At 36.8% G+C, this 26,872-nt stretch overlaps 1 protein-coding gene across 4 annotated transcripts in view; it reads right to left on the bottom strand.

Annotated features, from left to right (window-relative positions):
* The window catches only part of LOC131065776 (protein SEEDLING PLASTID DEVELOPMENT 1), a 250,327-nt gene that overhangs the window by 206,765 nt on the left and 16,690 nt on the right, over nucleotides 1-26,872 (bottom strand). For 2 of the 4 annotated variants that reach the window (XM_058000538.2, XM_058000447.2), the window contains exon 2: nucleotides 5,989-6,203. The exons of 1 other annotated variant lie outside the window; for it this stretch is intronic. In XM_058000538.2, the coding sequence (XP_057856521.2) occupies nucleotides 5,989-6,203 (215 nt within the window). The remainder of the gene's footprint in view (nucleotides 1-5,988; nucleotides 6,204-26,872) is intronic. One more of the 4 variants, XM_058000511.2, reaches the window with a different exon arrangement.

The raw sequence follows: 26,872 nt of genomic DNA, 5'->3' as shown, positions 1-26,872 counted from the left end.
TGTAAGGGCAAACCTAATGTATGTGACTGATCCTCTCTACCTCATTCGCCTCAAAAAAGGGTTAAGGCAAGGGGATCTTCTAAGCCCCCACCTCTTGATTCTAATAAGTGAAATGCTTCTCAGAAATCTCAGCAAAGTCCAACAAAGGCACTAAATACTTGAATTGCTGGCTATAGAAGGCAAAAAGAGATATACAAGTTACCAATCTATCAATAATTCCTTTTCTCCCTCAACTACCTTTGCAGACTCCATCCGGCCAACGCAGAATAGAATGTACTCGTTGAGTATCCTATCCTCCCTTGAGATAAGGAAATCCCTAATGCTGTTTTTTGTTTGATCAAAGGGGACAACCTCAAGGTTTTGATTGTCGGGTCTTGACTGCGGGATTACTCAGTGGTCGAGTGATTTGCTAGGAGCACAAGGGGACTTACGATTTGCAACAAGCCGATATGCTGTGATTCTTAGACTACGAAATAAAATCAAAAGGGAAGGGATAGGAGATCTAAAACTAACAACACGGATATGCGGGTAGACAAGTTCAACATAACCAATTCCTGCGTGGCCAGAATAGCTCACAACCTTGCAGGAATGGTGCAATCTTCTAGGGGACTTGGAAGATTTTCAGATTGCAAACGCAAGGCTAAGCACCCAATTCTGGTGCAGCTCAGACGGACACCTGCAATTGAACTAAGCATAATCGAAGGCTCAGGTTAACCATATAAAAGGATACACAATCAGTATATCCTCAATGGTATGAGCCTGAATCTATCAAATACCTGCACACCCAAAACAAAAAGATCTATCTAAAATGCTGAAAGAAACCATGCAAACAGGATGAAAACAAGACAATAAACACCAAATCAATGTTTATATATTGATTTTAGCTACCTATTACAACAATTTCTGCAACATCTATATGCTACTGCTAAGATCTAACCTATTCTACCTTCTAAAATCTAACTACAAAATTATAACCAACTGTCTGACTATCTAACAAAAATCTCTAACCATCTAACCCTTTACAAAAGAAAGGCCTCTGCCTTTTATAGATTTTACATTACGAACCAAAGGCTAGGATTAACTACATCAAAGGGTCCTGATCTGCCTTCCAAAAACTAGCAGCCCTAACCCATGCACATTAAATTCTCACTCATCCATTCAACCACAATTTCAACTACCTGCCACTATTTGGCTTCAATTTGAGTCTATCCGGTAGTTGGACATAACTATCCACAACTGACTTGTTTCCCCTTTCTTACAAAATATCTGAGTGGGACCTACAAGCAGTTTTACAATAAAACAATTTCAGCTTTTAAGAAATTCAATTCCTGGAATTAAAACCAGCTGTGTGCTTTTTCTCGAGAAGGCATAAACTTGCAGCATTTAGAGTGTTCTTTGGTCTTTGGTCCCGGTGGTGGACTTCATCTTTGTTCAGCAGCACGGTTCCCAATGTTTGGTTGCTCTCGTGCTCCTGCAGCGCGTTCCCACATCTTTTTTCTTTTCCAATCTTCAGCGCCTGGCCTTGATTGCGATCCTTCTTCGATTTGCATTTCAGGTCTTTCTCCTGGTTCTCTAATGACGTCCTGCGACTTGCAAACAATCAATTTCATTTCAATAAATCAATTTGAAAAATTAATTAATTTAATTTAACAAATATTAAAATTTAACGCTTGGAGGGTGATTTGAAAATTTCCCAAGTTTAACGCTTTTACTCCTTCCTCGAATTTAGTTGTTCCTGGCAATTTCGGGCAAGAGGGGCATTTGAAAAGTTTAAAAACCTTTGACATTTTCACCCCTTAATGGTGAATTTCGGGATTTTGGGCACTTTTGCAAACTTCGGGATTTTGGAGTGTTTTGCCAACTTTCACTTTTTCACATTTTCACTTAAAGGTCCAAATTTCGGCCCTTTGAGGCATTTTGCCAACTTTACCTTTTTGGCCTTTTGCCAATTTCGGACCTTTTGGTCACTTTGAAAATTTCGGACCTTTTTGGCCTTTTGCCAATTTCGAAGCTTTGGGTCACTTTGTCAATTTCGGACCTTTTCGGTCACTTTGTCAATTTCGGACCTTTTAGGCCTTTTGCCAATTTCGGACCTTTTAGGTGGTTTGCCAATTTCGGACATTTTAGGCCTTTTGCCAATTTTGGACCTTTTAGGCATTTTGCCAATTTCGGACCTTTTTAGGCCTTTTGCCAATTTTGGACCTTTTAGGCCTTTTGCCAATTTCGGACCTTTGGGTCACTTTGTCAATTTTGGACGTTTTAGGCCTTTTGCCAATTTCGGACCCTTTTGGCCTTTTGCCAATTTCGGACCTTTGGGTCACTTTGTCAATTTCAGACCTTTTAGTCACTTTGAAAATTTCGGACCTTTTAGTCACTTTGAAAATTTCGGACCTTTTTGGCCTTTTGCCAATTTTGGACCTTTGGGTCATTTTGTCAATTTCGGACCTTTTAGGCCTTTTGCCACTTTCGGACCCTTTTGGCCTTTTGCCAATTTCGGACCTTTTAGGCCTTTTGCCAATTTCCCATTACTGGCGAATTTCACAAGACTTGGTCTTATTTCTCCCGCATAGGCAGACAAAATTTAGGGACGCACAACACTACCCTGCACACCAAGGTAAGTAAGGTTAAATCAATTTTGGGAACATATCAGATGGCTTCAATGCAGCTAATAAAGAAGGCCAAGCCTCTCATAATCTTCTTGAACACAAGCTTTCCTACCAAAACAAAAATTCTTGAAAATAAGAAGGAATCCTCCCTCAACACTCCCTTTATACAATGTTTATGGAATCTCACAACCTGCAAAATCCAAAACAGGCTAAGCTGTTGGACCAATCACTGGCTCACTCTAGGAAGAAGAAGGAAACTTACCAAAGTGGTGTTATAATAAATGGTTATCTATCTGATGTCTATTCTAATGCTTCCAAATCCAAAGGGGCATTGAAAGTACGCAATGAAGATTTTTATGGAAAGGCATAACAAATACTTCCAAGTTTCCTCTAGTATCTAGCAAAACAGTTAAAAACACCAAGGAAAGAGGATAGCCTCAACATAAAAGATTTGATATTCAATCAATCTATGGCTAGGAAACTAGATTGGAAATTTTGAAAAAATCCAAACTCTTCTAGGCTGAACTATTAGATAAAAATATATTCCCTCTTTGGAAGTTTACCCTCTCAGATCTAAAAGGGAATGGCATCCCTATATTGGGGAATTGCATGGCACCTTATGGAAAGAAGAAAAATCAGATTCTGGATGAAGTGATGGAATTCACAGACATCCCTGAAAAAATAGAAAGAAATTGGTTAATTCAAATGGCTGATTATTTCAGTAAACAACAGGACTACCATACTTGGAAATTTGGAATGATGAAATCTTCAAGTCTTGTATAAAAGAGTTCCCACAAACAAATAAATAGATTATTGGACCACTACCAAATTTTTCCTCCTGAATCATTTTTATTCATAAATAATGTTCTTTCACCCTTATAGCCATCCTCAGAACTTAAAATGAGAGAACATCATTCAACAGAAGTCGGAACTAAGTTCCACATGTTAATCAAATAAATTTTTGGTGCACCAGATGGATGGACTGATTTGCATTGTGAAAAGCAGAAACATTGGAGAAATTGACAGTTTCCCATCGGAATGTTTGGAACATGAAGTTGTGTTATGTATACAAGTTATCAAGATGAGTTCTTTATATTACCAAGAAAATCAGAAGTCAGAAATATAACTCAGCTTTGCAGAGATAGTCAGAAGGGGAAAGCAAAGGTCACAGAGTTGGAATCACAAGTGGACCAATCAAGTTTTCAGAATAGCTAGTTGTTACAGGCATCTAATACTGGAGAAGCTCTTTCCTTTACCCTTATTTAGAATGATTTTTCTGTAGTATTTTGACATACTTAGAGAATTCTTACCTTTAAAGCAGGCATATTTTGGGATAACTCTAAAGTTGTGACTTAGCTAGCTTGCTTTGTATTTATCTTCAATAAATTATTTTCCCATGCACATTGCAAACTATTAAACTAATTGATTGCATGGGCATGCATATTTTGTAACACTTACAAGTGCTATTGGTACTTAGATTTCAAATGGTTAATTATCCTACGCTTGACACAAGTTTATTGTTTAAGCCTTGTGTGAATGGTGAAGTTGTTATGCCATATTCAATTTTATTACATATATTGCATGCTTATTGTTCAAGTCTTGTATGAATGGTGAAGTTGTTATGCCATGTGCAATTTTATTATTCATATGCATGTGATATCAGTCTAGTGTGAATGATTTTTTCAAATTAAATACAGGTTGAAACTAATTACAAGCTTTGAATTGTGATTGTAATTAATATGAGTGTTGATAGCTTTGATTATTACTATTCAGGTAATTAAGTTGTGGAATCTTGTTATGTGTTGTGTTATGATTGTTCTATTCAAATGTTGTTTATATACAATTCTAGTTTCTGCAAGTCTATCTAGAGCTTTGCACATGCGTTAGATTAGTTTTCTCAAAGGTCATATATTTCATATGTGTGTGTGTTTTAATAGTCTTGTGCTCATACTCAAGAAGCAAAAACACATGGTGCTTTTCTTTGCTTCTAATTGCATGTTAAACCCTACCAAATTAAAATCTGTGTTTCTTTTCTTTAGCTTAGTTTTCAGTTTGAGTTTTCTATTCTAATTTGAAGAGAGGTTTACCTCAAAGGCTGTTCCATTTTGAGTTGTTCCAAAATAACAAATTTAAAATGCTAAAATAGGTAAAAGAAGAGATAACCATCACACAGAACCTCTCTTGTGCAAGAACATACAAACTCATCTGGAGGAAACAGCAATGGCGAACGTACCATGTCATCTGGCTATTTGCTCCTTGCAAAGGCTAGCCATACTCAAACCCATAAAGTGAGGACATTGTAGGATGTCCATAATTGACAAAAATCGGCCACTTGTGGAAAAATCTAAACTAAAATCATCCAAAAAAGGGGTAGGGTTGACTGTTCAATTCGCCCAAAACTGTCTGTAAGCAAAAGAAACCATTGATTATCCCTTCTCAAAATGCCCTTTACCAAGGGAGATTTGGTAATCAATGGCATCCAGTTTCAGAATCAATGTATTTATAGATCAAAAATTTGACAGATAGTTGAAAAAATGACAAAGTTTAAAAAAATTGTTTTGTTGCATATTTGGAAAGAGTGGAATCAAAGGACCTTTGAAAATGAGAGCTCAACAAATCATACCCTTGAGTTAGTACAGAATCACACCTGGAAATCGCCAAACTACCTAAAGGCTAAAACAACACTTTGCTTGTTTATTCATATCTCCTCTGAGAAATTATAATCTTCTACAAGATGTTTCTCATTCAGTAGTATTAATGGCCAAATCTAGAAGTGATTTCAGGTTGACATAGTGGGGAAGGGTGGATAGAACTGTTTGACCAGAATTGTTTCAATCCTCTGTGATTTTTCTCGCACTTTGCTAGCTGCCGATAGCAACAGTTATACAACATGCTTTCTGGAACCTATTAGGATTTCCATCAAAAAAAATTGTTTTATAAGCATTTTATAAATATTATCATGGCTTACACTTCTATGTGATTGCAAATTTGTACTTCTGTAGTATTTCTACAAATAAAGTTATAAACTTAACTAGGAACTTATGCCTCAATTAATAAGTGTTTTGTATAATACATGGAGTCAACACCTCCTTACAGAAAACATCTCAATTATTTTAAGTTTTCTACTATATTGTTTGCTAAGGAGACTTCCCGCATATTGCCAGGAAAATCATAAGCCAGTTAACTAAATGCTACATATGATCTCCATGTAAGGGCAATGAAGTCCAATATGAAGCAACATTAGCTTGTTAAAAGATTACAGTTGAGTTAATTCTTATAAAATAACAGTGAAAATGGAATGCAATTCCATCTACATCATAAGACCATTTGTTAGATGGTCACAATAAAAAGGTGACAATGCAATGTTCGCAGGAAAAAACACCTAATGACCGTGGTCTTCCCGACTCCAGGAGGCCCTATAAGCAAAAGAGAACCTCCACCCTCAACCAAGTCCCGAATCATATCTGCACTTCCAGATAATGCCCGGCCAACTCGACAAGTTAGGCCAATTATACACCCCCTACGATTTCGAATGGCACTGATACGATGCAAAGAACGATCAATACCTGCACGATTATCATCTGCAAAGTCCCCTACCTGCAAAGGAGTGAAACTGAGCTCTATAAAAACTGAAATAAAATGGCACAAGCCTACCTTGATATCCATATCATTTGCTATATGCATTCTTAATATGTTTTATATGTCTAAAGGATAACGTTAAAAAGTTTTAAGGATGCCTTAGACATTAAAATGGAGAGATTTAATCCATCTTTGAAACACGTGAAAAAGAACATCAAAATTACAGAGATGTATATAGTTTGTTTATTCTAAATACAGTGAGAAGGCACAAACTGCAGTGAGCATTTTTCAGCACATATCAACATGGAAAAAGTCAGGAAAATAGATACAAATGGAATCAATTTGGCTTTATTTGACTTTTATAAAATATGCAGCTAACCTGCTTCTTTTGTTTTTCTTGATAAGCCTTGAAAAGACTAAAGAAATAAAAAATATATACAATCAATGTGATACATAAATGTATAGTTTGCCATCCATATCATTTGCTATATGCATTCTTAATATGTTTTATATGTCTAAAGGATAACGTTAAAAAGTTTTAAGGATACCTTAGACATTAAAATGGAGAGATTTAATCCATCTTTGAAACACGTGAAAAAGAACATCAAGATTACAGAGATATATATAGTTTGTTTATTCTAAGTACAGTGAGAAGGCACAAACTGCAGTGAGCATTTTTCAGCACATTTCAACATGGAAAAAGTCAGGAAAATAGATACAAATGGAATCGATTTGGCTTTATTTGACTTTTATAAAATATGCAGCTAACCTGATTCTTTTGTTTTTCTTGATAAGCCTTGAAAAGACTAAAGAAATAAAAAATATATACAATCAATGTGATACATAAATGTCAGTCTTCAAAGTAAATGCAATGCAAAACATCAATGAATGACTCAATCATGGTTAAATTTTCATTTAATTGATATCTTAGAGGAATGTGCAATACCAGTACAGTGTCCAAGATGATTTGACAAACATATTAGCACATTTCTACTCAGGACTACAGGAATTAATTTAGAAAAAAACTGAGAACTCAAATGGAAATGGTGCTATCTAAAATAATCAGAAAAAATAGTATTTAGGGGGATAAATGTGATGTCCCCTTTATCGGCTAAGAGGGTATGCAGGGAATATCACTCAAATCTCTCTTCCTTGTTATGTCAAATGAATAAGAATTGAGTGAGTAATGGTAAATGAATGATTATAGATGTGATCTTCAATGGAAAATAGTTGCACAATGATAATTATCTGAAGATTGTATGGGCTGGTATATGATTATGAAGCATACAATATTTTTATGGCCATTGTAGTGTATGAGATATAACGGATTTATACACTGTGAAAATATGAACTCTATCACCAGCAGTGATGGATCGATAATGCTATCTCTGATAATCTGATTTATAATGGAAGCATGTAGTCAATGCTATGATATCTGTTTATCAATGATAATTATGCAGCGGAAGAGTAGTCTCTTAGAAGTTATTAGTGCTGTGACTAGTTATCAATGAACACTTGCTGTTCAAGCCTGCACCAGTAAAGCTGATTAGGAGTGGGCTATAATCCGACCATTCCCCAGTGGATAAGAAGGAAAGAGGTGATACCTATTCTATATCCCCTTTCTGATGTCTACGATTTGCCAAGTTATATCTTGCTGGATGAAAGGCTGGCAACCTTTGGATACAGGAAAGACATATCTCTTCCTAACAAAGATCTAACTTAATAGCATCCTTCCTTTGATTATGTTGATAACAAGATAATTGGTTAAAGTTGTTCTTTCATAATTATTCCGTAGTGTTGGGTTTGATTACAAAATCCATTTATAATCGATAATAATCGATAGATGTGTATTTGCTTATAACAATAAAGAGTTGTATCTTCAGAAGATATTTCTACCCCATGTTGGTCAACATCGATCTAAGAAACCAATGCTCTCCCCTATCGTGCTGATCATGCCTTTGCAATAATGGTTCATCCATTACTTTCTTTCACGGTAATAATGATACTAGAATTCTAATATCCTTATGACTTTCTTAAAATGAATGCGATATGGTTCAGAATTTTGCTGAACTGTAATCATATGTTGATCGCCGCCCTTAATGCAATAATGTCTTTTTCATTTAGCCGTATAACTTATAAATAGAATCGCTGTCTTGTATCACGCTGTTGAATGCTTTCTGTCAATATGGAAGGCTTGATTCTCCACCAAGAACAATGATGTTACTGCCTGTATCTCAATGACAGCTCTGATCTGATTTGATCTGATCGATTAATAGTAAAAGTCTATATAAGTAATTGATGTTTATCGATACTCCTATAATTCCTATCTCTCAAGGTCGATGATCAAAGATAAATATCGATGTGTTATTGATATTATAATTTCTTCCATGCCAGAGCCAAACTTACTTGATGCTTGAATAATCTTCTTCAATACATAGAAATATTATGATGTTGATCATTATCCCTTTAAGTCGTTCGTGCCTTCTTTAAATAGATCGAAGCCTCACCAATCTAATAGATGCTGCTATTTAGTCTTGTCCTCTTTATTATGGTAATTTGCTTTTCTCCAAGTCATTGTCTTAAAGGACCGGATCTTTGTTCTACAGATTACTACTTCCTAATGTCACTGTCTATTGTGAGGGGACAAACCCTGACACCAGCAGTGTCTTACATTTAATTTAATAATCAACTTTATTTATTGATTAGGATGATTGCTATCTTATTATATATTGTTTTTATTGAATAGTTGTTTTTCTGAATTTTATTTATTATTATATTTGTTTTCTAATTACTTTGTTATTTTGTCAATAATATAATAGTGTAAAATTTATATTATTATTTGATGAATATGAAATTAATATTAATATGTAATAAATATAAATTATATATTAAATCTTGTTTATTAGTATTATTAAGATTTTATTTAGTTCATTCTATTCATTTATTTGGTTATATATATATATATATATATATATTATTTTTAATTGTGTTATTATTTATTATTAAATTCTATTTTAGAGCGGCATTATCATGTTTTGATTGTTTAGATGGGGACATCACAATAGATCATAAAAAGGATAACGCCACTTGTGAGTTTCAGTCAAATACATTATTTAATAAAGATATTATCCTTGATTTTGCATTCCTTGAGTCATCTATATTGATTATATGATTTTCTAGTGGTTCATTGATGATTCACATGCATAGTCATTATGAAATAATTCATATGCATGTTATTGATGGATTCTAAAGCACAAAATCGGAACCTGCAGAGGTGATGATTCCTTATTAGTTTTCTATGATCACATCTTTGCTTGGTTTATAATAGAAACAAAATTTGGAGATTGATCTTGACTCTTGAGCAAGCACTTCTTATGGATCTTAATGTGCTGCAGCAACTATCACTTTATACAAGGTGATTCAGCTATGGCTCCTTGTAGCGAGTAACTTTAGGTCTTGTGGTTGTGCATACTTCATTGGTGATTCCACATTCATTCTACTTGTGTTCATTCAACTAAGGCTCCTTGTAGTGACCATTTATGGCTCTTTGAGGATGGGTATCCTTGTTATCAGTATATTTTTTGTTGGGATGTTTGTCATATGTCTTTCCAAATTCTTTGGAAGTTCTTTTTATTTTCTATTTTTCGAGCTTTCAGTTCCTTCAAAAAACTAATATAACTGCAAAGCCATCTGCCTAAGGGTCAGAACCTCCTCCCTGCGATGTGATCTGACATCACCCTTCTGCTATAGAACATTTAGGAGAAAAACAGCAGAATTTTCCAACAAGATAGCAAGTAAATCAGTCATGTTTTGGAAAAGATTAAATTGAAAATAGCTAAATCTATCAATTATAAGATTAGTCTACCTCAAAATCTCACCCCAGAATGGAAGCATCTATCTAAACAGCTCTCTTTGGAAACCAGGACTTCAACAATGCCTGCCTTTTGACCTAAAAAGAAAATTCAATTAGATAGACCTTGGACAGCTCCTTCTTTTGGGTACAGTAAATTGAATGCAGATGGTGCATCAAGGGGCAATTTGGGTCAGGCTAGTGTGGAAGGCATTGGTAGATATTCAAATGAATATGTAGCCTTCTTTGCTGAGAATTTGGGGCATATAACCAATAATTTAGCGGAGATTAAAGCTGTTTATAAAGGGATGCAAGATGCTTTCAAAATTGGGTAGCAAAAATCTCTAAACTGAATCGGATTCAAAGGTAATCATCAACCTGTTATCTGATCCTAAGAGATTCCATAGCAAAAATTGGCAAATAGCAAGAGAGTTGATGAAGATTCAAAGCTTGTAAGACAAGTTCCAGGAGGTTCCATTCAGCATGTAGCACATGGGCTAGCTGATTGGGCTCTTCACAACTACAACCTTATTTGTTATGGTTTGCTCTCTTAGTGGTGGTCAACCAAGCTTCAAGATGATCTGAGAAAAATTCTGGACTCTGATTTGTCCCAACGATTTCTAATATCTATCCTTTTCTCTATGTTGTCCAAGTTTGGACTAATAGCTTGCAGGCCAAGAATAGTCCAAATCTATGTTCCCCTTAGTTAGTGAACAGCAGTATCACAGCAGCAATATAACATGACAATGCTAAAATGATGTTGGATGATGTTTGCAGAAGTCGCCAGCCACATTCCAAAAAGAAATTGTTTGTTTGTACTTCTCACACAATACCACACTCTACCAGACCATGAAAAATGCACCTTTAATCTGTTTTGCAACTGACAATAATAACTGACTCTAATATCATATCAAGAATTTTGAAGTTTGATGCTTTTTTGCACAATGAAATAAGAAATCCAAATTATTGCTATTAATATTAACTGTTATATAACTTATATCATTAACTATGAATCTGAATCATGATATATTTATTGTTGTTATACTACAGTTATTGCTGTCATGATTATTTCAATTGCTACTATAGTGCTGTTATGATCTATTCATTGCTGCTGTTATAATGCTGTCATGTTACAGTGCTGTTATAATGTTGCCATGCTATATTTAACAGTCTTTATTTAATGTTATGAACAATTGTTTTAGACATTATTAAAATTGCTTTTCAATAGGGCATGCTTGGTTGTCCCTGGGACGGTCAAGGGATGTCTGAGACATCCCAAGCTGCCTCAAGGATGGACAGGTGTTCCCTATCTGCTTCCTGCCATCCCCAATTTTGGGCATGCGTTCTAGGATATTTCTGCATTTTCTCAATTGTGAGGAGGGGGCGGGGGCAAGGGTGGTCCCCTAAAGTCCCCCCTGTTGATGTATAGCTTCAGTTGGATTCTTCTGGGCCGACTTAGCCATTAAATGTGTGAATGGCCTATCGGCCCTACACATTTATTGAATCAGATTTAATACTAATACCTATCGACTTTATAATGTATATGTGTATTCATATTTAACACGCCACCCTTGTATAATAAAAAGACGTGTTAATTAAATGTAATCAAACTTAACAAAAGGACGTGATTGTTATTAAAGAAGCCGACTCTTGAGGGAGACGTGTTGGTTGACATATCCAATGCGTGGGTATATAGATCGACTCCTCTTCTCTTTCAAGACACAATGAACAATCATCTTTAGCAGGTCGTATAAACATACAAGAAGCAGATCATGTTTTCCTCTTAAGCATCGATTCATCTAACCTTCAGCAGATTCGCATTTCTTCATCAGCGATTCATATTGAGTGTATCTCCATCAAGTTTATCTACAACAGTTCGAGAGATTCTACAGCAGTTGGTGCACATTCATCTACAGCAGATAGAAGACTATATACTGCTGCTTGAGAATCACTTAAGGAATATCGATTGTATAGCAGATTATATATTCTCTATAAACGAATTGTTGTCAGCCATCTATAGCTTCAAGTGTGAAGCAAATTCATTGTAAAAATCTCTTGGTATAATTGAGATAATAGAGACATATTTCTTGCTAGGTTTTTCACCTTCAAGAGGAAGGTTTTCCCAGGATAATATCTATGCAATTGTGTGAATTATTGTTTATCTAATCTGATCACTAAATTTAACATGGTATCAAAGCCACGGTGAAATAAGATCGTGATCAGATTTCCTACAACTACGAAGTTTTCTCCTACCTCTCGCTTTCAACAAGAAACTCCGAGCCTCAAAAATAGTGAACGGTCTTAAAGTCGAGGATAGGCTTGAGGGTGCATCAAACTTCACCTCATGGAAGTTCAGAGTGCTCATTGCACTTGAAGAAAATGACCTTCTCCAATTTGTGGAGGAAAAGGATTTAACCGAACTTGAAGATCATGAGGAGAAACTTCAATTTAAGAAAAATGCCATCAAAGCAAAGAAGATATTAATCAACTCCGTGAGGGATCACTTGGTGCCTCTCATCTCCAAGATGACAACTGCGAGAGATATGTTCAAGACCTTGGAGGGTTTATATGAGATTAACAATACAAGTAGGGCTCTTGCCTTGAGGCAACAACTCCACCAAGTAAAGATGGCAAAAGGAGAATCAGTTATGTCATTCTTCATGAAAATTTCAGAATTGAGAGACCAACTAAGCGCAATTGGAGATCAAGTGATTGATAAAGACCTTGTCACGCTGTCTTTGAATGGCCTTCCTCATTCATAGCAGCCATTTATCCAAAGCATAAGTGGGAGAACCAAATTACCTAAGTTTAATCGACTTCGTGCAGACTGCATTCAAGAAGAATCAAGATTGGCGGCTAGGGGAATTATCAAAAGTTCTCAAAACAAAGATACTCATGTTCTTGCCACTCAATCTACCAAGAAAGGAAATAATTGGAAGAAGGGCAATTTCAAAAGGAACAGAGATCAGAAATCAGATTCCGCACCTGATTCTAAGAAGAAGAAAGATCTCTCCCGCATCCAGTGCTTTAGATATGACAAGTTTGGTCACTATGCAAAGGATTTCAATAACTACATCAAGGAATATCAAAGTCAGAGAATGTTAAGGAGGAGATAGTTCAAGGCGAATTTCCTAACATGCGGATGAAATGCAAAGTATCACAAGGAATTCCAAACATCATGAAGAATGTTCAAGGCAAATTGATCAAGTCTACAATGCAAGTTGAGGTGGCATCTCAATCACCATTCATCTAATCAAAAGGGTTCCAAGTCAGCATTCATTCAAAGGGAAATAGGTGACATATGGCGCTACATCAAATATTATTTACCTTACCTATCCTCATCTCTCATTGGCCAATGTAATGGTGGTTGTAACAAACCCTAATTAGGGTTTCTATCTTTCGATCTTGGCCATTGATCTTGAATCAATCTAAGCCATTCATTGTAATGAGACCTCTATATAAGACTTAGCTCTCTTATTTGTAAAGGTTAATGTTAGAAGAGTAGAAGAGTAATTGCTAAGGCAATTAGGAATTAGAAGTTAGAGTAGAGTAGAGTAGGAGAAGAAGAAATTGTTGCTAAGACTTGTAAATGAATATACTTTTTTCATTGAAGATATAGTGAAATGTGTTGTTTCAACAAGTTGCGTGGTTTCTACTTCTCATTTGCTTTAATGTTGATTATTTGAATGGGAGATTTAGTGGGTGCTTAATAGTGAAGTTTGCATATCCATACTATTAGCAGTTTACTGATTGTAGTAAACTTGCCTTGCATGGTCAGCTGGAATCCTTATTCAAGCTTCACTTCAATTGCTATTCATGCATTGATATGCATTGCCTTGATGGTGTCTATGTTGTTGGCGGTAATTTGAACATCATATATTTACCTCAGAAGATTACATTAGCTTTGTGGAGTTGTTCAATGATGTCAAAGCAAAGCCTAGTTGGGTCTCACCAAATCATTCACTACTTACATTACTCAGATTAGATTAGTCTTCCTAAACCCTTCCCCTTTTGTCCTTTTTTCAATTCAAGTTAGTTTAGGAGAGAAAGCATCACAAGATTGCAATATCAGATGATCAAGTTCCAATAACCCTAGCTTGGCGCATGTGGAGTTTTGGGCTGTTCAATCTGCATTTTTAATGTTTGAATCTCTTCTTTCTGAGGCGTCTGGAATAGGAATGATTGCAAATAATTCAAAGGTGTTTTGAGGTGTTTGGAACTTTGGAGTGATTTTGAAGGTGATTTGAGTTAGCCGACCAAGTACCAAAATGCATCGATCAGCTACAGCAGTGTCTTACAATAGTCCTGAGTTAGTCAATCAAAAAAAGAGAATTCCTTGCTGCTGAATATTTCTGAGTGGTTTCGAGACCTGTTAACAAGATTAAAGGTGAAGTTGGCACCATAGTAGCCTCCTAGAACATTTATTTCAGTCACTTGAAGACCTTGCTAAGTCACTGTCGATGACTGTCCCAAAATCTGCCTTTGTATCAGACCTCTGATGATTGTTTGGGGATACAAATAAGAGGTATTTAACTGATGTAATGACTGAAATATGATTAGTTTCGATGTTGGTATTGCATTTTCAGTTTGGGGTGATGAATATTGTTGTTTCCAAGACATTTACTTTGCAATGAATGAGGAAAATAAATCAGATCAGTTATTTTGCAAGCATTCACATTTGTATTGGCAAAAGTGTTGTGTCAAAACTATTTCAATAGAAAAACAACAAAAAAATCAGGGTTATACATTACAAATTTTATTAAAAACACAATTTTTTTGCAAAATTCAACTACCAAATATATCAAATGAGTCTAAAGACCATGAGGAAGTGTTTTCTATTTAATTTGATTCCTGAATACATATGTATTACAAAATCGCATCAACATGTGAAGATTTAATCTATGGATAGTGGATAGTGAGATGAAAATAAAGTGTAAAAATCGTCTATATCACGATTTATCGGAAGTCAGAAGGGTAAAAGATTTAATTGCCGAAAAAATTGCACCTGATTTTTTTTTTAAATCGCAAACTTTGAAAGCATTAAAATTGTGTATTTATTGGGCTGTGCAGGAAAAATCGCGTGTTTAAAAGTGATTTGGTTTTAACTTTAAACAACCCTAAAAAGCAATGTTATTTTCTTTTTGCATCATTCATTTCATCTAACCTGATAACATTTTCCGTCCAGATTCGCAGCCAGGAGAAATAAAGGTCGTTCAAGTTCATGGCTGTAGCAGCGTGTGGAAAATGGTGCACAATCTGTACACAGGGTCGCAGAAGGGTCAAACCTGGCTGCTCCCGTTTCACGATTAATATTTCGGTTTTCTTTTTTTTTTCTTTTTTTCTTTTTTCAACTAAAGTTTACATTCGGTTTTGTTTTTATTTTAACCTTTTCTTTTGCCAAATAAAATTTACACCTTTTATAAATTAGGTTTTGGTTTTATTTAATTTTGTTTTTAGTTAACATATTAAAATATAATGTCCAAGGGGTTGAGCTTAACTGGTTAAAACACTGGGTTCTCACTGTGGAGACCCAAGTTCAACTCCCAATAGGGACATCTAAAATGAATTCTAAGTTGTGACTCTTGGCCTTCCATAAAAATGGGGAAGGTCTAGGGTCAATCTAATCAAACATAATAATAATAATTCAAAAACTGCGGCTTCGGCCTATTACCGATCAAAAAAATAAAAAAACATAATAAAATGTAATATATTTATTATTTATATATTAATAATATTTATATTAAATATTTAAACATATTTTATTATAATATTTTTAAATTTGTTATAGTATATTCAAATTTATTATTATATTGTTTTATTTTTATGGATTTATTAAAATATTTTAAGAATATCAATATATATAAAACAAATTATATATTTTCAAATGTTCGATAAATTTGCCGATTTTTTCCCGATATTTTGCCGATTCCCGATTTTTTTTTAATTTTCGGCCAAAAGATTTATTGCCGATTAAGAGTTTTTCATCTTTGAGTGATACAATAGCTTGGCCTAGAAGATTTAACCTCCTCCATTAAAATTTGTATTAAGGTTTTTTTTCTATTTAAAGAATATATTAGAAGTTTGTATGTTGTTATTATAATATCTTAAAATAATAATAAATGGTGTTAAATACATATTAATTTTTTATAAACATCAATTGTAAAAAATTAAAGTATAAAATACATGCATAAAATTTTATAAAGTATAAAAAAAGCTAAAGAGTTTTGCATCCCTATATATAACAAAATTTATGGTTTCCACGTGCAGAAGGAATAAGGGGTCAATGGCAAGGTTTTATGGTAGAGAAAAGGCATCCAAATCACATGTCAAATGCATCGATTTAAACCATTTTTTTAGGTCCCTCCCATGTTTTCCTGCCCCCTTCACTTTTCCATCCCGTGTTGCAAGTTTTCAGTGATTTACAAGCAAGTATAGGTGAGTTTCTTGCATGCAGAGACCCGCAAGTAAACCCACAAGTCACTCGCATAGTTCTGAAACCAGTGAGTATTCGCTAGGTCTACGAACTATGGGTTAGATCACGATTAAATCCAATTCCTTGTGGCATTAACTGTAGCAACCATGCAAAAGATCTAGTATCATCCACTCAGGAGGGCAGTATACTGTAATGTCCCTTTTCGTAAATGCCCTAGTTTTGCCCTAAAATTAAATTTCCAAGGAAGTAGGGAATGCAATAGGGTTAATGATATCACATACCAAATTAGATTGCCCTAGTTGAGGCCCTGCAAACATGTTAGATAACCATTGAGAACATAATTAAACAAATCTTTGTTAGAAATAATAAGCAAAACATAGATCTTGTTACTAGGGTTTAGGAACATTACTTGATCATAAGAAAGATATAACCCATTGATGGAGTTCAACCATACGAAGGCTAGGATAAAGAGGTATGTTAGGGTGCCTGAATATTCCTCTACCCTAGGCCCAAGGGCGGATATGAGGTTGTGTACCTTCTGAGGAACCCCCTAGTCGTTCCTATTGACATGTCTAAAGTCGCATCGCTGCAAACTCCATCCGGCCAACGCAGAATAGAATGTACTCGCTGAGTATCCTATCCTCTCTTGAGATAAGGAAATCCCTAATGCTGTTTTTTGTGTCTGATCAAAGGGGATGACCTCAAGGATTTGATTGTCGGGTCTTTACTGCGGGATTACTTAGTGGTTTGATGTGTTTTGCTGGAAACACAAAGGGGACTTACAGTGAGATGGGCAATTGCTGGATGAGTTCCCTAAAATTCTAACAGTCTCGTTATCGATTGGTTTTAGTTGGATTGTTACTAATTCAGCAGGACTGTGGATTCTTCTTGGTAAAAAAAAAGGAAAAAGGAGGGATAGGGAAAAGAGATACAGAAAATCTAACTAATTAACCAAGATAGCATGTTCAAGAAAAACAGACAAACACCTCCAAATAACCAGATTAAACACTATCAGCTACTTAAGCACAACGTTTGTAAGAATCTAGTGCGATCTTCAAGGGAAAATAAGATTTTCATGCTATTAAACATAGATTCAGAATTTTATATTCATTCACTAAGTGATCAATAACCGAACTAAGCATATGAGAAGGTTCGGATTAACCATGCAAAAGGAATGACCATCAGTCAGTCCCTAATGGTATGAACAACGAGGATTCTATCAGATGTTTATCTAGAAAATGCTATAGAAAAATGAAAGAAACATAACAAAATAATTCAAATGGTGAAGAAGGAGACCATGCACTCACAATGAAATAGAAGCAGCCTTAACTTTGCATTAAATCCTGTGTAAATTTCGCCAGAGCTTCAACAACAATCCATGAACTTCTTACAAAACGAGGGAAAACCAATCCCTTTAAATAGATTTCCAAAAATAGATGAATGTCCAAGATCTAAACTAAACAAGTGGCCCAGATTCATCTTTACAAAAGGTACCCATACCCATAAATGGAAGGTAAATATCAGCAACCACCCAAAAGGGAGCAATAACTACCTAAAAAAGGTAATTAAAATTATCCATAACAATTCAAAAAGTGTACATGCACAAAGTTTAAAACTTTTTAAAGTTTACAGCTGACTTGGAAGTCAAATGTGAACTTTGGCCAAAAAGGTGCTTTTTCAATTTTGAAAGAAAAATGCATTTTAAGAAAGCACTTTTTCTTTTCAAGCTGTAGATTCCTTGGTGATGAATTCGACCTTGTCGTGCAGGTACTCTCCCCAGATATCCCGATCGGCTGCACGCTCTACCCGAACGAAGTCTTGAAATCTAAGGCATAACTTGAATAGTTTGGTCGGCGGCGGCATAGGAGGATTAAACATTTTGTAATGAATACATTGTAGGAGGCTATCCAAATTCTCCAGCTCCTCTCTCCAGTATGACTTGTGATTTTCAAAAGATGATATGTCTTCTTGAAGCCCAGCAGCAAAATCTAGATCCTCCACGGAGTTAGTGACCCTGGGATTAAGCCTGTCCTCCCACTATGGTTGCACCTCACTATCCTCCATACTATTTTTCCAACCGGGAACCATGGATTTGAGGATCCTTTCACCAAGATCCTTCACATTTGATAAAGTGTCATCGCACTTATCATGCATTTTATTGATATTATCCTTCATGTCGTCCTTCATGCTGAGGGTCCAATACCATTCTTTGAAGGTATTGATACTATAAGGATTTAGGATAGTATCAATAGCAGGGATTTGAGAGCAGGTCCAAAATAGAGCCCTAATGAGGGGCAACGCCCTGGCAATCGCCTCATGAGTGTTATAGCATTCCTTCTTTAGCTTACACATTTTGATAATAGTGGCTTCCCTATGGAGGGCCATTTCGCACAGATCCTTGAAGATTTGCTCTCCTCTTTCTTTAATGTCTCACATCCATTCCTTGACGGCCTTGGCAATATCTCGTACTCCTTCAAATTCTGTGGTGGTCCTCTGCGTCAACACGGTCGGGGGAATGCGGGATTCGGAAGCATTATGCAATGGTCTCAGGAGTTGATCAATGTATCCCTCGGCCTGTTCAGCACGAACTTGATACATGTTCTTTTCAGCAGTTATCTCTTTGAGTTGTCTGAGCATGTTTTGTACGGAATCCTTGAATTCTTCCCTTTCATGTTCCTTAGTGGCTCGTCCGATGGGGACAGTTGTGATGCTATAATCAGCCAATGTAATTTGATCTGTTGGCTTATCGACAGGCAGGGTGGCGATATGAAAGGTACGGTTCCTTTGCTCATCATGGGTTATCCTGGAATACGCCTTGGGCTTTTTCTTCCCCTTGGCCTTGGCTTCGCCTATGCATGAGAAGATGTCTTCCAAGTCGATGGGTGGCTTGGTGGCTGCCTTGCGCTGAGCTCGAGCAACTAACCAATCTTGAGGTATAGTCTATGCTGATGATATGGTTAAATTTGCACTCTGCTCTTTAATGTTTTCAGCCGGCTCATTGCATATTTGCAGCTGCTCCATGACGGGAGGAGTGGAGGAAGTGTCAAGTCCTTTGCTCACAGCTGAATTCTCTCCCACTTCACTGAACAACTGTCTGGTATCTTCATGTGATGGTTGTTCTTCAGTCTTTTCAGGCTCGCGGGTCTCATCTGTCCTTTGCTCTCCTTCAACAGTGGAGTCATCCTTGGCAGTACTATGCAGCTGCAATTCATGGCGGCTCTACTGGGTGGGTTCATGCATCTCAAGCCCTTGAGTAGATGGAATCTCTCCTTTCTCAACTTGATTCTCAGGTTCGGCAGATTCAATGGCTCTTATCTCTGTATCTAGCATGTCTTGTTCAGGAGGATCATCAGCTCCGAATTCGTCAATATCGCTCTGGGAAGACGGAGCAGGTATATAATCTAGTTCAACTACATCATCAGATGAACTGTGGTCTTTTGATGATGAAGTGACCTCCGGTCTCCTAATAGGGATCTTCTCCCTTCTTGTTCTTTTAGATGTCTAAGTCCCTCTGCTGGCTTTGGCCTTCTTCCTTTTTTCAGGCTTTTCAACCTCTTCCTTAGGTGCACTGGAGGTTCCCTCATCTTCAGAGGACTGAGAATCAAGGCTACCCATCAAGTGGTAGGTGAACTGGACTCCCTCATGAATCAGTCGCTCAATTTGCTGGTGCAACCACTGGTCAGTGTATCTTTCTGGGGCTGCCATAACCGCCTCAAAATCAGTGATTGGATCTTGTGACCAATCGATGCCTGGCAAGAGATGACTTACCACCTCAAATTCTCGAACCTGTAGGCAATTTCCAGAATCTGTTAACTGATCTGGGACCCGACGATATTCATAGAGTCGCATTTGCTGCACACTCAGCCTTGAATATTCGCGTTGTCGGACCTCATAGTCATCAGAGCAGTTCTTCCAATTATCTTCAACTGACTCCTTTGCTTTGTATCGCCTACTGTAGGTTCTCTTTGCCAGATTGTCGTGATCAAAGTATTTCCTTGGGAAATGTTCTTGTAGGCCGTAGGAGGCTACTTCTGCAAGGGATTCCTCGGCATGAGCTGGACTCTTCAGATGGGCATCAAGGTTACCTATGATCATAGGGAAGACGAATCCAGACTGCTTTTTGTCTCTGAGTAAACTGTTTGCCGGACGTGACTGCCTTGCGACTTCTAGAAGAACTATTTTGTCAGTCGGGTATCGTGGAAGTCGGAGAGGAGCGCCTTCAAAGCCAGCTATTCGGATGTAGGAGAATCTTGGGAACTGGATGAACCAAGCGCCATACCTCTGTACCAGAATGGTAGCTTTCTCTGAGAGCCTTATGTGTAGTCCTCCTTGCATCAGCCTGACCAGGCGCATTGTGAAAGCGTCATTGACACGCTCATACTGACCAACTGCATAGGCAGGGCTATTCTTTTCCCTTTGAGCTATGTCCTGATAGTGTAGCTGTGGATAACAATCGTATACCTTCACCTGATTGGGTTCATTCCCAATTTCACCCTTCATGATTAAACCTGGAAGTGGCTGGTTTCTGGCGAACATGTAAACTAGATAGGATGTCATGGTAAAGTACTTTTTTGCCTCAAGTTCGATCAATTGGGTATGGATGTTGTCACTGATGATCTGGGCCCAGTCGAACTTGGATTTCCCAGCGAAGACCTGTTCTGTAAAGTAGAACATCCACTCTTCAAAGTAGTTGGATTGGGGGAGTCCCATAATCTTGCTGAGCAATGTGACCATGTCTCCATGCTCGTTGTGAAAGTCACTCCTGGGGGTCTTTTTCCCAATCCTGATGCTTGGAGTTCTTCTCTCCTTGTACCACTCCTCATTTATCAGTGTTCTGCATTTGACGAGGTTCATATCGTACGCCACCTGCACTTCATCTATAGTTGTTGCTATGGGGTTGTTCGGGAAGGGGATATCAAAGGCGTCGCCAATGGCTTCGAGAGTGAAGTCAGCGAGGACCATATTTTCAAGGAGTACCAATCTGGTGTTTGGTTGGTAATGTCGGGCAGCCTCTAGTACCAGCTCATAATTTTGCACTGACAGGGGAAATCCTGCTGCTTGGGCGATGCCACTTTCCATCATCCGCCTAGGCCTACCATAGGCGTTAGGGGAGAATACTCTGTCTCCGAAATCTTGAATATCAATATGCCCCAGGTCAGTATCACCTACATTTTCCCACACATTCTGAACTTTTGATTCCCTCAATCCTCCTCTCTGATACTGATACTTCATCTTTTCGACTCTGTGAGGGATATCTGACTTGGATGCTCGTGACGTCTCGGCTGCACCAGGTGTCTTTGATGATTCTACCGCCGATTTAGGCATTTATCCTGCACAGCCATACGCGGATTACGAGACGATATAAAGGAAACGAAGCGGGTTAGATAAAGGGATATGCCAGCATACAAGGATTAATTTGAAAACCGAATTTAAAGAAAAGCATAATAATTTAGCTAAAAAGCTTGATTGATTTAGACATGAATATTTATGAAGCTTTTCGATTACAAATTTACTTATTCGGCTGCGACTCAAGGACTTGGGCGATTCTGACTACTAAATTTATAATTAGGCATTTTAGGATCAATTTTCAAAATGGACGAAGTTTAAAATTTTCCCCAAGTCTGAAAAATGCGTTTCCTGGTTAACTTATGGGAATAGACTTCTACTTTCAATTGCTTCGCCTGATGCCTTATAAACGGGAAAAGATGCGGTTTTAAAATTTAACCATTTTAATCAATTTCATACAAACACATCCATCCGATTTTGAATATATTTTAAGCGATTTTAAAAGGGACAAAGCAAACTTACCTGGCGAAATGAATGGCGTGAATCCGCACAATCCTGGTTTGCAAGAATGATTTCCTTTGGATTTGAAAAATGATGCCTCTTATGCCCTACGTTCGAAAAGACAAACTCACAATTTGCAAATTTGGGAATGAGAGAGTTCTGCAATTTCAAACGTTAACAGTTAACCCCCCTATTCCCAATTTCGCGCCTAAGATTGGAGAAGAAATGCAGTTTTAAACACTTAGACTTAGCAATTTTTTATCTTGGCTGAAATTTTAAGTGATTTACTCCTACGCGATTTTTGCCTTAGGCGTTAAAAATGGGGTTTGGGAAACTCTCTAGACCTCCGCATGACTCTTCCTTGGTGAGATTTTCGCGAGTGGATAGGGGAGTCTGGTGTTTTGAACTTCACAAGGTTCATAAACTTCACGATATTGCCTTATGGCGATTTTCGGCATTTTTAGGGGGTCCTGCAAATTTTAAATTCCTAACACTTACGCCCTATCTGGCAAGTTTCAGAGAGTTGGGGGGGGGGGGGGGGGGGGGGGGGGGTTTGTCAACTTTTACAAATTCTAACACTTAACAACAAAAAACGTGATTTTCCCTTGTTGCGCGATTTATGTCGTTGAGTACCTTGGTGATTACGTGTTTTGTGCAAATGATATATACTTCGCGATCTCTCTGCTTCATGCGAATTTCGGGTTTTCAGAGTGATTGCAAGGTTTAACTTCTTTAATACTTACACCTTATTAACCCTTGTAAAAAAAATCGCAACTTTCGCCTTTTGGCTCAAACTTCGGCATTTCGACATGATTTGAAAACTTTAACGTTCTCTTGCAATTACCCTTCGGAATGCGATTTTCGGGGAATGGGAGGAGTTTTCAAACTTTCTAAACTTTCTATTTATCTCTTAAACCGCGATTTTCGGCACTTTCAGGGGTTTTGCCAACTTTGCAAACTTTCCAACTTACCCTTAGATTGAGAATTTCGGCGTTTTGGGATGTTTTGAAAACTTCAGAGTTTTAGCGCACTTTTCAAACTTTTTAACTTTCTTTCACTTATCCTCCAAATCGCGATTTTCGGCATTTTCGGGTTGCTTTTCAAGCTTTGGACTTTGTTTCACTTACCCTGGAAATCACGATTTTCGGCATTTTAGGGTGTTTTGCAAACTTCAGCACTTTAGTGCATTTTTCAAACTTTCAACATCCATCACTTACCCCTTAGAATGCGCATTTTCGGCATTTTAGGGTCATTTGCAAACTTCGGCACTTTTAAGTCATTTGCAAGTTTGTAAGTTTTCAAAACTTTTACTTTCCGCATTTTTACCCTATTATGCGAATTTCGGGGTTTATGTGCCTTTTGCAAACTTTTACTTTTATCACTTACACCAACAAAATCGAGATTTTCGGCGAATGGGAGATTTGAAAACTTTGGCATTTGGAGAGCTTTTGCAAGTTTTAGCCTCTTGTATTTTGTCCAATACTGGCGAATTTCAGGATTTTCACCCATTTTGCCAATTTTAGAAACTCATGTGATTTCTCCCCCTTAGTGCGAATTTTAGGATTTTGAGAGGTTTTGTCGACTTTGACATTTTGCATCCTTTTATCTCTCCTATATCCTTTGGCAAAAATTGGCACTTTGGGTCCCTTATGCGACCTTCAGACGCTTTACTTTTACTTGGGGAATTTTGCCAGTTTTATCATTCCTCGCCTATCTCAAGCGATTTCACAAGTTTAAACGATCTCTTGGAATTTTCATGCCCGAAGGTTCAACTCACCTTGCGAATTCACCGACTTCCGCTCATGACATCATCATCTCATGGACTGATTACAGACACGCTCAAAAGGACGCGAGACACCCTGCGCAGGACACAACAGGGCGAAGGCGAAAAGACCAAAAAGAGGAAAGGGGACCCTGTCGCCGACAGGGAGCGTGTGCAACGCACAACAGTTCCCCTCACCATCCTATCTTTATCTTCCGCACTATGATCTGAATTACTTAATCCTATGGTCAATTATGATAGGGAAGTTAGAACAACTACAATAGGGTGTCTCAAGAATCCTCTTAAGCCCAAGAGCAACACTCTTTGTGCCCCCTTGGCCTCATGGGACCGTTCGATCACCACCATGAGGTGGGGTACTTAGGAGAGGACCTCACCACTATTTCTCCTCCTTGTGTCCCCTTATTCCTTAATCCTGATTGATAACATCAATCATACACATAGAAATCATTATTTCCTTCATCTAGTATGTAAGAGATTATATGAACACATACAGAGATTCTATTATTATTCCCATTTAATATAAGTGAGAAAACATATGAACATATCGTCCTAGCTAGCTTATATGAATTCAAGAGTAATTTAAATAGACATTATTATATTGTTAACTATTATCATTCCCATACCAATCACAGAGATATTAATATTACTGTATGCTGAATCGGCTGTCAATGTCTGATTTTATTTGTCTTCCTTCGATTAACTTCTCTGATCTACTTTTCTTTTTTTTCTTCCCTCTTTCTCAATTGATCTTCCCCTTTATATACCTTCCATGGCTGTGGTGATGCCTCTTCATTTGGAGGGGTATATCCTTTCACTAAGTCGACCCAATTAAGATAATTATTTATTTAATTAATTTGTGGCTTTGTTCTTAGGTCGGCCCTCAATTGAGTCAGCCATCATATATATATTTTATTGCATAAATTTGTTTGTTAAGGCTGCGATCTGCCTTAGTCGGCCCTACTATGAGGCAACATTCTTATCGGGGTGTATATATATTGTATTTATATTTGTTTTATTCATTCCATGTTCATTTATTCACCCATACTTGGTGACATAAAGAAGTGACTAGGGTTTTGATGCTGCATCTAGGATTTATGAATGCTGTAACTAGGGTTTTAAGCCTAGGGCATGACAGTCTGCCCTTCCCAAATTTGCTTGTCCTCAAGCGATGAAGTCTAATTTTGTAATCCATCTTTAGCTGCACTACTCTGATATTATCATAAATTGAATTAAGACGCATATGTCTTCACCTTTATTTTGAAATGTGACTTATAACCAATAGTTGAAAAATGGTGTAATGTCCCCATTTGGAATTTCCCTTAATTTATTTAATTCTGAGACAACCATTCAAACTTAAAGTGAGAACTGGAATATAATATTTACCCAAACTGAAGACATTTCATTATGATATTTAATTTAAATTTTTAAGAATAATTCAGAAGAATAGAACTTATCTTGATAACTTGATTTGATTTGTATACTTTGGGATATATGCCTCAATGTTATACATGGCTGCTGCTTAGCTAAACAATTTGGAGGGGTATATCCTTTCGCTAAGTCGACCCAATTAAGATAATTATTTATTTAATTAATTTGTGGCTTTGTTCTTAGGTCGGCCCTCAATTGAGTCAGCCATCATATATATATTTTATTGCATAAATTTGTTTGTCAAGGCTGCGATCTGCCTTAGGTCAGCCCTATTATGAGGCAACATTCTTATCGGGGTTTATATATATTGTATTTATATTTGTTTTATTCATTCCATGTTCATTTATTCACCCATACTTGGTGACATAAAGAAGTGACTAGGGTTTTGATGCTGCATCTAGGGTTTATGAATGCTGTAACTAGGGTTTTAAGCCTAGGGCATGACAGTCTGCCCTTCCCAAATTTGCTTGTCCTCAAGCGATTAAGTCTAATTTTGTAATCCATCTTTAGCTGGACTACTCTGATATTATCATAAATTGAATTAAGACGCATATGTCTTCACCTTTATTTCGAAATGTGACTTATAACCAATAGTTGAAAAATGGTGTAATGTCCCCATTTGGAATTTCCCTTAATTTAATCCTGAGACAACCGTTCAAACTTAAAGTGAGAACTGGAATATAAAATTTACCCAAACTGAAGACATTTCATTATGATATTTAATTTAAATTTTTAAGAATAATTCAGAAGAATAGAACTTATCTTGATAACTTGATTTGATTTGTATGCTTTGGGATATATGCCTCAATGTTATACACGGCTGCTGCTTAACTGAACCATTTCCTTAAGCATAGATCGCACTTTGTACTTAGATTATGAACCGATCGTAAGAAGTTTGTTTCTTTAATGGGAATACTTTCTTTCAAGTGGATTACTTGTATCTTGCATTCTTTTCCTAACCGATGCTTAACCAACTATTCTTCTTTCACTAATCGCTGCATTTAATATATTCAAACCTTTCATATTGTTGCATTTATTATATATTGACTAATGTCTCAAATGGCTTTATTGACATCCTCCGCTCTATTGGTAGACCGTAGAACTGATTCGATTCCCCTTTTTTTCCATACCTTACCAAATGGATTCAATGATTCTTATATACGCGAGGGAGGTGCCCAAACATATATGTCTCTTGTTCCTTGGAGATCATGTATCCCTTCCTCTTAAACGCGCCTTTTCATCCAAAGAAAATCGGCTATTGATTAACTAACTATATGTTTGATTAGCGATTGAGTTAAGGAAATCCTATTATTAATCTTAATGACCATCTTCATCTTCTTCAAATCGCTATCCTTCACTTGAGTCCATTCAGCATCAATCCTTAATATATTGTTATCATAAGCTAA

Source organism: Cryptomeria japonica, chromosome 7 (assembly GCF_030272615.1).
Source record: "Cryptomeria japonica chromosome 7, Sugi_1.0, whole genome shotgun sequence".
Classification (NCBI taxonomy): domain Eukaryota; kingdom Viridiplantae; phylum Streptophyta; class Pinopsida; order Cupressales; family Cupressaceae; genus Cryptomeria; species Cryptomeria japonica.
This window is presented reverse-complemented; position numbering and strand designations above follow the sequence as displayed.